This window comes from Phoxinus phoxinus (assembly GCF_949152265.1).
Source record: "Phoxinus phoxinus genome assembly, chromosome: 17".
NCBI classification, from domain to species: domain Eukaryota; kingdom Metazoa; phylum Chordata; class Actinopteri; order Cypriniformes; family Leuciscidae; genus Phoxinus; species Phoxinus phoxinus.
In genome coordinates, this window is record NC_136892.1 from 19,210,539 (window position 1) to 19,224,165 (window position 13,627).

The window sequence follows — 13,627 nt, forward strand, 5'->3', positions numbered from 1 at the left end:
GTGTTTGTAAACGTGCATATTGTTAATAGATGCATATGCGCGAAATTCATGGCGATGTAACGTTATTAATGCATGGGGTTTCACCTCTTTTACTGTCTATGGGTTTCACCTAGTGGTCCACAAATTTGTCTTTTTACATAGCCTACATAACTCGTTATTGAATGAATTAGCATAACACAACATGCTGGGTTCCTTGTGACTTTCGTAAGCGTTACTCTAACTAACTATGTTTTAGTCATATGAACTTAAAATTAGACTAACAATAATTACACGTCTTATGTATCTCTAATATGCATTCTTGAGAATGACTAAAAGGGCAGGATATCGTCAAAAGTATGTGGACAACACCATATCAGGTTTGGCCATTCCAGTAACTCCAGTGAAAACAAATCTCAGTGCTACACCATACAATGACATTCCAGAGAATTCTGTGCTTCCAACAGTTTAGGGAGGATCTTTTCTGTTCCAGCATGACAATGTCCTTGTCCTTGCACAAAGCTAGGCTCATGTAGAAATTATTTACTGAGTCTGGTGTTGAAGAACTTGACTGCAAAAAGCCCGAGACCTAAAGCCTTCTGAACACCTTTGAATAGATAATCATAGTGTGCATTAGTAATGTACCATTGAAGTTGTTTGTACTGGTTTTCATTTTCATATATTATGTGTAGTTCTTTTTCATTGGGCCTCGTCTTTTTTTTGTGATGCATCAAAATATTGGCTCCTGAAATTATTTTCAGGTCAATTAAAGCATTTAATTAGCGCTTTTCTGATTATGCATTTTGACTGTCATTGCATCAGGACCCACTTCATTGTGACCAAAAATATGGAAAAACTATTCGTCTGAAATATTGAGAGGCGGCCTGTTGTTAGAAAAAATCTTTAAAATGACTGAGAACCTGACACCCTGAACCACATAAAGAGATCAACTCCCCGAATTAAAACATTCTTTTTAGTTTTTGTTTCCTGGCTAAACGAAAACTTTATTTACAGTTTCTCTGGTTGTGTAAAAAAAATAATAATCTGTGCATCACTGATATATTTTTCTTTAATACCAGGTAACTGCGAGTCGATCCTCCTGGCAGCAATAACGCCAACCCTCATCACAAATGGCTCAACAAGCAGTTGAAAAGCTTCCTGATCCTCCTGAAGAAGTAAGTCAAAAGGCAGCTGTGCCTCATATTGCAGAATAATGAAAACATTTGCATGTTCAACTTCTTTTCTTTGTTTCTCACAGCTTTTACTACCAGAGGGTTGGAAGCATACGCTGCCAAAAGAGCAACATCTCTGGGTCAGTAAGGCTCTCTTTACCAAAGATGCATCTGGGAAGTTAACGCTGACTGAACCTCTGCAGCTGTGGTGGTCATCTCCTGGACCCCAGTTGTTGTATTCACAGCCTCCTCCTTTTCCTGACGCGTTCTTTCATAGCAGGCTGTTCCTTTGGTTGCCCTGTCGCATGTGGGCATACAGGCTAGTGTGCACGAAGCCCAACTGCCGTCGTCTCGGCAATCATTTGAGGCCTTGTGGGTTGTACAACACCGTCCGGAGGGTTTTGGACATGAGCGGGTGGTATTTCATTGTCACAGAGTACCTGGAGTGCTGTTCTTGCAAGAAGAAGATGGCAGGCTGGTCACAAGACATTCTGGATCAATTGGATCTCATCCATTGTGAGAAATTCCCTGCAGTCCTGACCAACAGGTAGGCTGAGATTTCTGACTATCAAAACATTGTAAAGATGTTAAATGCTCAGGGTTTGGTTTTTGTGTGTGTCTTTTGTTCAAAGGCTGTCTTGCGATAAAGAGCTTGTTAGACTGATGCAGTGTCGGGCACCAGGGAAGAGTGCAACTGCGATGTACCGCCACCTTTGTATCCGGCATAAGGAGCAGTGGATGGCTCAGGCCACAGAGTACCTCTCTGTAGTGAACAAGTTTCAAGATCTCAGCACAGTTACTGTCAGGGTGCCACAGATGATGCCAGTGCCTTCTCCGTCCTTGCTGTTGATGGTATATGCAAAGGATGCACTGACACGGCTCGGAGAGATGAAGGCCAGGGTCACTTCCATCTACGGCTCCATCCTGAAGGTGGCCTCCACCAAGAAGGTGAGAAGACACAACTAAACTTTATGCATTTATTGCAGAATTTTTGTTAATGACATACACTACCGTTCAAAAGTTTTAAAAAGGCTCTTATGCTCACCAAGGCTGCTCAAATAGCGGTCATCACTCCAGTCTTCAGTGTCACATGATCCTTTAGAAATCATTCTAATATGCTGATTTGGTGCTTAAGAAACATTTCTTATTATTATCATTATTGAAAACAGTTTTGCTGCTTAATATTTTTGAAGAAACCATGATCCATTTTTTTTCAGGATTCTTTGATGAATAGAATTTTCAAAAGAACAGTATTTTTGCAACAATGTCTTTAGTGTCCCCAAACTTGAATATCCATGATAACATATTTTTTTAAATGTAGCTTAAAACACATGTTATGTACTGTTTGTATTTATGTTGGTTTTAATGACCATTTTCAAGGCAAAATTTAATTTAATGACTCTAAAAATGTCATGTGATAAATAACAAAGTATGGATAACATGCTTACATACACCTTGAATACATGTGATCATACACATCTTAATCATTAATAATAAACTATTAAAGTTAATAGTTAATAATTAATTAATTAATTCTGTAAATCATCATTATCTATGTCACTACGTTTTTGTAAGTAACATTTCCTTGTTATAAAAGCGTCAAATTATCTGATATTTAAGACTTCATTGACCATGACACTTAGTCATGAGGTTCTGCAGGGATCCTCTCTATGATATTATTTCCTTTTTTGTTGGATCACATAAATATTAATAAGAAGTTTTGTTAAAATATTCATATGGTTTAATTATTTTTAAGAATTTAATTCAAACTTTTTCTTAAAACCTGGCCTGACCCCATGGTTATCATCTTGACATTTTTATCATAATGTCAGAATGAATCATAAAATATATAGTTATGGCATTTATGGAATATTTATGAATTGTTTTTATAGTATTTCTTTTAAAAATAAATGAATAGATCCAGATAAAAAGAGCATCATTGACCCATATAACACTGAGATTCATATCACAGCATTTACCAATTCTTTTCATTCACGTTCAGGTCACTAAGAAACAGAATTCAGCTGTGTGGACCACAAACGTAGGAAATGAGAATGGGCAGGTCCTAATGTGTGTCCTGACCCAAACAGAGGGAGAGGGCCTGCTTCCCATGTGCTCCGGCTTGATGGAACGTTACCGGCGAGCCGGAGAACCTCCTCCGCAGATTCTGTACGTGGGCCAGGACTGTTGTTCCACTACGGGCAAGAGCAAAATGGAAGCCATGTTCCACGAGTGGGACCAGCTGGTTGTCAAGCTGGACGCATGGCAGTTTATGCAGCGGTTCGCAGCAGGCGTCACTTCAGAAAGCCACCCGCTGTACGGCCCCTTCATGGGACGTCTCTTCTCCTGTATATTTGAGTGGGATGCTGGAGATTTAAAAACACTGCAAGAAGCCAAACAACATGAGCTGCGACAATCTATAGATGCCAAAGCAATCGGGGAGCTTACTGCCAAAGAGTTACTAAGGCACTGCCGCCACCAGACACGTGAGGCTCAGGTGACCAAGCAGCTCATTGAACAGCTGTTGAAAGACTTCATGGGTGCTACAGACTTTATGGGCAACAAACTGGTGGACCAAGAGAGGATGGAAGAGATCTGGCGAGCCCAACAATGCCATCTTCTGTGTATCCAGGACCCTCCAGGCGTACAGCTTTACAGGAAGGTCAGAGAAGTGACCAAAGGAGGGCTCTTTCTGCCTCTGTACCACTGTGCACGTGGCGTAGGATCCCTTGAATCATTCAATCAGCATCTGAACCACTTCATTCCAGGTTTGCATATATCACAAATAATGTGTTATTTCTGTGAATTGTCTCAACTTGGATTCAAATGTTTTTTTAACTGCTCTCTTTTTTCTTTTTTAGGTACAAGTACAAATGACCTGTACTTTCATGTTTATCTGATAGAAGGGGTAGTACAGTGGAACAAGGCCCGATCTGTTGCCGTCGAGGAAGGCGGTCCGCTGCAGCAATATGCAAACCGTCTGAGCCAGAAGTTTCTAGGCTACAAACTGGTTGAGGATCATAGTAGCCCAGGAGAGTACACTGGTAATGCATTGCATTTATATCTATATATTCACGACTGTGTTTGTTTTTACCATGGCGTATATATATTTTTAAGAACACAAAGAAAAAAATAATTATTCTAGTAAATAAAATAGTATTTTATTGTGTATATTTGAGATGCATAAAATGCTAGCTGTTAATTTAGTTTTTCCAAAATGTAATTTCTACCAATCATTTCCACCAAGGAATCCAGCAATATACATAATTTGAGATGTGCTGGAAATGAAATCGGTGGGAATTTTTATTACTTTCAGACAAAAGATGTACATACAATACCATTCAAAAGTTTCAGTAGCAACTGTTTTCTAACTTTAATACGAAATTATTCTTGTGCAGCGAGAATCAACATATTATAATGATTTCTGAAGGATCACGTGACACTGAAGACTGGAGTAATGATGCTGAAAATTCAGCTTTGCCGACACAGGAATACATTACATTTGAAAATATATTATAATGAAAACAGTTATTTTAAATTGTAATAATATTTCACAATATTACTATTTCTTTTATTTTTACTGTTTTTTTTTTTTTAATCAAATAAATGCAGCCTTTGGAAGCATTCTTTTAGAAACATCAAAAAAATCTTACCGTCCCCAAACCTTTAAACGCTAGTGATTGTTTTTCATGCTTTGTTAGTATTTAGTCAATTGTGTCTTGTTTTTGATTGCTTACTTAATGACCCACCCTGGTGACATACTGTTTGCACAGGTGAGCTCATAGGGGTGGAGTATCTTTACTCTCAAACCAACAGAGTGTTGGAGGTGGACGACATTATGGATCCTGATGCACCTGATGGAAGTGATGATCAGCTGGAGGTTGACCTAGAATATGAGGATTCAGGCTTTGATAACCTTAAATCACCAGAGTTCTTGGAGTTCAGTCTCAAACCACTTCAGTATCAGACAGTGCTTCTGCACTCACTTTCCTCTGGCCTCTCGACATCCCAGCCGGATCCAATAGTGTCTTCCACCTCTGGGCCCATAAAGGATGAGCCTTACGCTGCAGACCAGTTCACACCTCAGGGCATCTCACAGGAGGATGATAATGTAAGTGCTGTTTGCTGTTAAAAATTAATAATAATTGCCCTGCACTCTTGAATCACAGATATTTGGAAAGTGAATTCATGAGTGTTGTCTCAGCTAGCTAGTTGTAAGGATTTGCATATGCAGTTTGAAAAAAAAAAATTGATTGAATGAATGTTATTCGTCTTTTTTTTTTTTTTTTTTTACATTTTCATAAAAATATGTTCTCAAAATAGAAAACACATTCACTTGCCACTGGCTAGTTGGCAAAAAAGTTATTAACCACCCTGTACAAGGCATATATCTGTCTTAATAAAAAAAAAAATTCTACCCTTTGTTTGTGCTCATAATTTTTTTTTTATATTATTATATTATATTATTTTTCATAATACTTTTTTTTTTTTTTCAGGAAAAGTGCATGGGACCTGATGGTGTTCCTGGGTATGACCGTGTTATCAACCTGGCCAACAGTCTGGTTGAGCTTAGAAGTCATGGATTTGTCACACAGCGAAAGGTGGACGAGATTGTCACTCTGTGGGATAAGCTATCAGAGCATGACAAGGGTGGTGTCGTCCACCCGGCTCAGCCCGAAAACAAACTGTGCTTTAACAACAGCCATACCGATACCTTTGTGACTCCTTGCATAGATGGTCTGAAGAGGTATGTGTGCCAGACAATAAAAACACCATGCATTTTTTTTTATCTTTATTGAAAGTTTTTTAACATACGTTTTGTTCTACAAATCTTCTTCAATGTAAGCCGTCTTGTCATTGCCATTTGCCTGGCTCTCAGCCACATTCACCCTGCCGGTCAGACCATCGCCGGTGTCAGGGTGAACAGGTGGGCTGCCATCCTCCGAGACTACAACATGATTAGAGACATCGTTCAGGACAGCACTGCCATCTCAACCCGGACACGGATACGGATACAGCTGCTTGAGATAAACCAGAGGACATTGTGCCAGTGGTGAGTCAATAATTGATGACTTTTGACTATAAGTAACATTGCACCTACATGTCAATTAACTCTCAGTAGAATGTTAGGCTTAGTAAAATAAGTTGAAGTGTTCTGGCAAAGTTACTAATAGTCAGTAGTATGTCTTGCCGTTTTTTCACTGTCGGGCCAAACCATTCTTGTTGCTTAACCATTCCATTCCGTGGCGATCCGGCCCAGACGGTACAGATATATGGTTTCATGTTCCACTGTAAGTCTGATAACTGAGCTCTTTGGAATGTAATATAAATGCATCAGTCGTTACTTTGGCATTGCAAAAGTTTACAGAGATATGAGATGTAAATAGCGACTGCGTCACTTTTAATAATTATCACTTTTGATAATCAGATGTTTCTATTTTTTACTTAGAATAGCTCAAATAGTGCGCTTAGCCAGCTACAGAGAAACTGGTAGCCAGACAACAAACAAGTGACCGTATGCGGCGACGTCACCTCATGCATTCTGCCAGCACGGTTAGCCAAGGGTCAAGAACGGTTTGTAATTCATTCGCCCGGCTGCTGTTGGGAGACTATCAAAATAAAGTGTTAGCAGATATTAAGGGTTAGTTCACCCACAAATGAAAATTATACCATATTTACTCACCCTCAAGCTATTCTAGGTATATATGACTTTTTTTCTTTCAGCCAAACACAATCAGAATTTAAAAATATCCTGGGTCTTCTAAGCTTTATAATGGGAGTGAATTATACCACAGATGGAAGCCCCAAAATCTATTCGGCTCCAGGGGGTTAATAAAGGCCTTCTGAAGGGAAGAGATGCATTTTTGTAAGAAAAAAATCCATATTTATAAAACCGTAATGACTGTCCGAGAGCCTAGTTCTGACTGAAGCATGATGTAGTAGGATGTACAGTAGGCGTAGCGTAAGCTTAGGTAAGAGTAGACTCCTCTCGCAGTTTAAACAAACAGGGCTGGGCAACAAACTCAAGCTCCTCCTATATTTCTCTTTAAAAATTGTCGTTTTAAACTTCTAATTTGTGACCAGTGTTTTGTTTTGCTCTATCCTCTGCACTTCCGCGGTCGTCATGTGTCGGGCCAGAGGTCACTCCTCTGGAACTAGACTCGGACGGAAGCTAGTGATTATAGTTTATAAAGTTATAAACATGGATATTTTTCTTACAAAACCTATCGCTTTGCTTCAGAAGGCCTTTATTAACCCCCTGGATGTATTACTTTTATGTAGGATGGAAGGCTTCAAAATCCGAGTTACCATTTATAAAGCTTGGAAGAGCCAGGATATTTTTTAATATAACTCTGATTGTGTTTGGCTAAAAGAAGAAAGGCATAAAAAAACAATGAAAGCCAATGGGTGCCGTCAACTGTCTGGTTACCAGCAGTCTTCAAAATATATTCTTTTGTTTAACAGAAGAAAGAAACTTAGGTTTCAAGAAATACAGGTTTGGAACAACATGAGGGTGTAAATTCTCACAAAATTTTCTTTCTTTTTTTTTGGATGAACGATAGTTCCTTTAAGCAGACGTCTATTAATACTATACTAGTTGACATGTAGGTGCAACGTTATTTATAGTCAACAATGTCTAAATACGACCATCCAAACAACGTTTTACAGATTATTAATATGCAGTTGTATATTAAATGTATATACATACAGATTAATTACTGTTTCATCTTTTCTGTACATAGGTACAATGCCAGGAAACAGAGGCAAGAACAGTTGGTTTTGCACCAGTGCATTGACCACATAAAGGCTCCTGAGCCCCTACTTCCTGTGCCGCACAACGTTCCAGAGCCCCTTCAACATGGACATGTAGGAGATGTAATTAAAGTAGTAATCGGAAGTCCCATGCCTCCTGATGCCCCACTCTTACGACTACACCCAGAGCAAAGAGCTGCTGTCACCAGACTCCCTAGTCCAGCGGTGCCTAGGACCACCGCTTGGCGGCGGAGGAAGGCAGAGGGCAGAGGGTTACCCCTGAAGCGGCTTTGCGAGCAGTATTTGTGTCAAAAGTGTGGCAAACCAAAGACGAAAGAGTTTGGTCACAGCCAGTTCCGCGGAGTCCACTTTTGTGCCAAAGCCTCTGGAAAGACTGTACAGCAGTGGATGGAGGAGATGAGGAGGGCAAAGTGAGCCAACATAAACATTTTCCGTAAAATAATATATATATATACTATATATATTAATATAATGTTTTATTATTTGTAAATTCCATTTTTATATATATATATACTTTGTTTTTAAATACTTTGAAAGGGATCTAGGTAATAGCCAATTTAAAAAAAAAAGTTTTTCACTTACGGAAATGGCAATAAAGGCCTTTTTTATTCTCATCTCAGTGAATTTTTTTCTTCCATAAAAGGACATATAGGGATGGGTGTGGTTAATGTTTTAACAGTATTACTACTCTTACCGATACTGCTTATCGATCCGGTACTTTAAAGTCGGCATGAAATCAAAATTGACCCTATTTACTTTGTTAGCGGATATTACTAGTCTTGTGGTAAACAATTAATCCGTGCAAGTTAATACACGGAAAAAAATTGTTTGCCGAAGTTATCTTTAATCAAAATCTGAAAAGTTACTTCCGGTTCTGGAATGGGTCTTTTTCTGATGACATAGGCTTGACGACTTGGGTTGGTTAAACACTTAACCACTCCCTCAAGCCGTTACTCTGCTATGGGCGAGAGATGGAGAGGAGGAGCGCTAAAGTAAAACCCTGCCCTCTGTTCAATATTCCGTTTCACTCTGAAATGCGTCACAACACGTGAGAAAAGTCGTTTGCAACTTCCGGTTCACGCGGACTTTAATGGTATTCTTATCGGTTCTTTTTGTTATACTTTTTATAAAAAACAAAACAAAACAAAAACAAATTAAGAACATAATTAGCATTGCTTTATAATCTGAAATGTAAAATATCTATAGCAAACAACAAAAACAGCTATTTGTAAATGGACCAGTGCAGGGAATTTTTTTGTGTTTTATATGCATAAGATACAATACAATAAGAACAAAAACTAAGAAACAAAGTATAAACAAATAGTCAAATAAATACAATAAAACAAAAAATACAAATAGAATGCAGTGCTTTAATTTCAGGGAGGTCTACTGTTTAGGTAAGTAATATGGGCTACAAAAGAAATCTAATAAAATAATCAAATGTAAAATAACACTGCATAATTTATACTGTATACATGGATATATTAATTATCAAAGCTAAAGTTATTCATTCTAGAGTAATTTTCTCTTTGCCCTTGTTTGATTCACAATCACATTAATGGCGCAATCGTATGGAACTTGGAAGCCCATTCCCGCCACATTAGAAAAAAGAAAAAAAACTAAATTATTACATAAGTCATAATTATGAGATGATGAAATTATGACATACTAAATTGAAATTATAACTAAATTGAAATTATGACTTGGTTGATGATCTGTACGCGACCCGACAGTGAATTGTAAACACATTGGGGTGGTTTCCTGGACAGGGTTTAGGTTTAGTCCCAGACTAAAATGCATGTTTGAGCTGTCTTAACTTAAAACAGCTTGCACTGACATATCTTAAAATATATCATTTGCATTGTTTTGTCTCAAGATGCACACCAGTAATGTTTTTTTTGCAAGCTATGTTTGTAAAAACTACTGAAAAGTCCTAATATAAGTAACTAAGGTCTAGTCCGGGCTTAATGTTAACCTTGAACAGGAAACCGACCCATTAAGGAGTAGTGTATTTTAAACCTGGTTTTAGCTACTAATGACGTAATTCTTGCCTTATTAGCTGAACGCATGGACTAGGTCTGAACAAACACACTCTTGAAAGGATGTTAATCAAGAACAAGCAATTGGCGCAGAAAGAACAAAAAGGATGTGGTTGCTTTCATTGAACATATTCTGATGTGTTATTATGATCCCCAAAAACACAGCCACCCTCAGAATATGTTCTAATGCACAATTTTGTTAGAGAACGAATTTGCTAACCCTCTACGTTCTTCTTTTTTTTTTGAGAGAGAGCCTGAAATCATTAAGTAGTGACGCGTCCAGTGTGCTCTGTAGGTACATAAAGTTACCTGAGGGTAGCGGTGTTGTGGATCATATGTGCATAATAACACATCACAATATGGTGTAATGCAATATTTCGTTTGAGAATGAAAAGCACATGTTGTACACTTTTGAAAGGATATAACTTGTAGAGATTGATGTTTACATCAAGTTAAAGCTGCAGTCAGTAGTTTTCCCTCTTCGCCATCTGTGTTCAAAATCTGCAATTGCAGTTATTCACGGAATTATAAACTTTATGTGAGTTGTGCCACGGCACAGCGCGGATGAATCCAATGTTTTGAGGAGAATGAGTGGCTGTCAGTCACCGCGATGGTATGGAAATTGTCATTCGGAATCACAGATTCTACTTTTTGGAAGTATAATCAACATAAGAATTTTGGAAATGTACGGAAAATGTCATCTGAACGGGTACCACTTTTGCTCTGACCAACTAAGGGGAAAAAGCATTGCAGTAAATCGCGCTGATTAAATCTAACGATCGCTTAACATATCACGTCAAACCGTGCAAATGATACTTTCTCAAATTGTTAATGTTAACAACATCAGCATTGCGTGACTACATTTAATGCCCTTCCGATATTTATCCTTGTTTTCGGATGGGCCCGGTTGCAGTCTCTTTTTTTCTGAAGTCGGAAGTCTTTTGCATTTTACATCGGGTGAATCTCAGTTGTCACTGGTGATAAATGTCGTTTGAACTTTTCTGGATCCGCCATCAAATTGATAAGTTTAATTATATCAAGTGCTGTGAGAAAAGGCTGTAAATCTCCACCTCCAACATCCTCACACGCAATATAGCCTACTAGCCGAGACACCTTCTTTATGTGTACAGATGTGACATAATGACGCAAAGACATGCTTGAATTTTCTGCAGAAATCCACCAGTACCACTGGAATTAAAAACATGATTAACATGAATAACTTCCCGGTTTGAATCGAGGCAAGCAGATAGTTTTGAACACTGGCTGGTTATGTACTTGCTCAAAAATATATTTTGGATCATTTTTAACCCAAAAAAGTTATGGACTGCAGCTTTAAATAAATGATTGTTTAAAATTTTACTTTAAAAATAGTAACAGTTTTGACATTGCATGATGTCCTCACCTCAGTCAAACCTCATAATTAAATCATAGAAAATTATAGACGAGAGAATCTTCATGATTGAGAGATGTAACTTCCTGGTATTAATGTCACTGGAATGTACCGTTATTTTACAAGGGTTTTTGGTGAGGGTAACAGGGCTGACATGAAATCGCCGGACACAGATACAATTATTATTATTTTTTATAAAAAATAATGTCTAGTTATGCCAAAACATTTCTTAACATTGTGACTATACTTAGAACAATATGAAAATGTGATTTTTGTATCATTTTGACTTCAAAAAGTCCTGCTGAAAAAGAACAAAGCGAACATGGTGAGGGACAGGCCAAAAACCTTACCCTTATTAGCATAAATGCAATTTTGAGGAAATAATACATAGTATTATGTTTTAACATTATATTTATTGTTACTACTGTTAACATGCCTGTACTAGTAGGCCTACTACTGTATATGAGATTAATATAGTTATTTAATATGACAGTCAGATGTGAGTAGGCTACTAACATTAAACGGTAGCCTAGTATGTTAGGATTAATGATTGGAAATGCACCCATTATACAGACCCTAGGGTTGGGTATCGTTTGAATGATTCCGATTCCTAACGATTCTCGATTCCGATTCTTTTAAGAGGCCGGGTCAAAAAAGTTTAGGATACTTAAAATGAGCTAGCTAACCAACGTTCTTTCTGAAGGAAATAGTCTGACCTTCTCCATCAATTTTAATTCTAAACTTTACTATGAATTTCTCACAGGGCTGTTTTCAACTACAATATAAATATCAAATCTATTAACTTGAATATAAATATGATAAATTATGAATATATTTTCACAGGGGTACACTTTCCTCAAGAGAGCTTTATTTTTGAAAACCTCATGAAAACACATTTACACATGAGTGTATGATGCTGCAGGTACTTAAACATGTTACCTAGCTCCCACTGATGGGCTAACCTGGTGCAGAATAGCAAATAAACAATAAGAAACAACTTGTAAAACCCAGTCCAGATTAGCAGCAGGTACAGTATAAAATCAGAAACAGTTCTTGTTTAGGAAAATGATCATATCTGCCTTCTCAGGCAGGATGCGTGAGCGTTCTGGACAGATAGTATCTCCTGCTGTGGAGAAAACGCGTTCGCTGGGTGTAGAAGCTTGAACGCATAAATAGGAGAAAGCGAGATTTGACAGCAAAGGATAAGTATTTTGTTGGTTCCACCACCATGCAGCAGGGTCTTTAGACATAAGGACCGGTGGAACTTCCTGGTATATCTGCAGCTCTCTCTCCACTCGTGTCTTGATGGACATGGAGCTCTGCTGTGACACTATGTTCTGTACCTCTTCCTCAGCGAACAGCTCCTCCAGTGGAGTCTTCCTGAGCAGTTTGCAGGGAGGCTGTTGCTAAAAAACAAAACAAAAGGTTCATCAGCAGTATTATCACTAAAAAAAGGGAAAACCTCCATTAAAGGCATGATCATTATGTAAATTGAAAACCTATATAATATCAGCTATCGTACACTTACACTCTCCTGCTCATCCTCATTATCAGACTGCATGGTGTCCCCATCAGCTCCACCGCCTTCCTCTGTTGACTACCAAGAACATATATAGCATTTAGATCTTAGATTTTAATAGCTTACAAGGACAGTTGTGCATGAATGACATTTCACCTGTTCAATCAGATTTATCTGGATCTGGTCCCAGATGGTGTCATCATCATCCAATTTATGTTTAAAGCGTGGATCCAATGCAGTGGGCACTTGGAGAAAGTTCCTGATCTCATCATTCTGCAAAACACATGTTCTTTAAATGTTTTAACAAGCCACTGGATATTTCTATTCTAGAACAATTTCTTTCCAGGTGCCCTGCCTCAGTCACTTACCTGGTAGCGCTTGGATAGGTTTGCCCAAACCTGTTTTTTTAAGGTTTGACACAAATACTGTGTCTCCCGCTTTTATAGCCAGGTGTGCCTCAAGCTTTTCGAGGATAGGCAGAATCTGTCCGCATGTGGGACTATTTTCGGAGGACATGCAGATGTTGAGGTGTAGAGCACCTTCATCAGGTTGATGAAGTCTTCAGCTTTCCTAAAATCCTCCTCAGTTAGCCGAGCAAGTCTGTATGTAAAATAATTAAGAACACATAGATTGGAGTTAGAAATATTCTCTTTTTTTCTTAACAAAACGCCTAACATATGCACTACCGACTCCCTACATTAGCAGATTTAGCACATTCACTCTAATACTGTTCTTTGATTTTGTATTTTGTGTGTAC

The 13,627-nt window shown here is 38.1% G+C and overlaps 1 protein-coding gene and 1 long non-coding RNA gene across 2 annotated transcripts; one reads left to right on the top strand and one right to left on the bottom strand.

Annotated features, from left to right (window-relative positions):
• The first annotated feature begins 1,071 nt into the window (after positions 1-1,071).
• LOC306984251 (uncharacterized protein) lies at positions 1,072-8,536 on the top strand. The gene is made up of 10 exons (XM_079585438.1): positions 1,072-1,151; positions 1,235-1,288; positions 1,426-1,695; positions 1,781-2,096; positions 3,151-3,916; positions 4,010-4,192; positions 4,922-5,259; positions 5,645-5,895; positions 5,995-6,201; positions 7,892-8,536. The coding sequence occupies exons 3-10, from the start codon at positions 1,454-1,456 to the stop codon at positions 8,334-8,336; spliced, it is 2,748 nt and encodes a 915-aa protein (XP_079441564.1). The 5' UTR covers positions 1,072-1,151; positions 1,235-1,288; positions 1,426-1,453; the 3' UTR covers positions 8,337-8,536.
• A 4,082-nt stretch (positions 8,537-12,618) lies between these two features.
• On the bottom strand, positions 12,619-13,370 carry LOC306984280. Its single transcript, XR_013794515.1, has 4 exons — positions 13,239-13,370; positions 13,027-13,143; positions 12,880-12,948; positions 12,619-12,757 (listed from the first exon to the last, which is right to left on the bottom strand). It is a non-coding gene; the product is annotated as an uncharacterized lncRNA (long non-coding RNA).
• Positions 13,371-13,627: the final 257 nt, after the last annotated feature.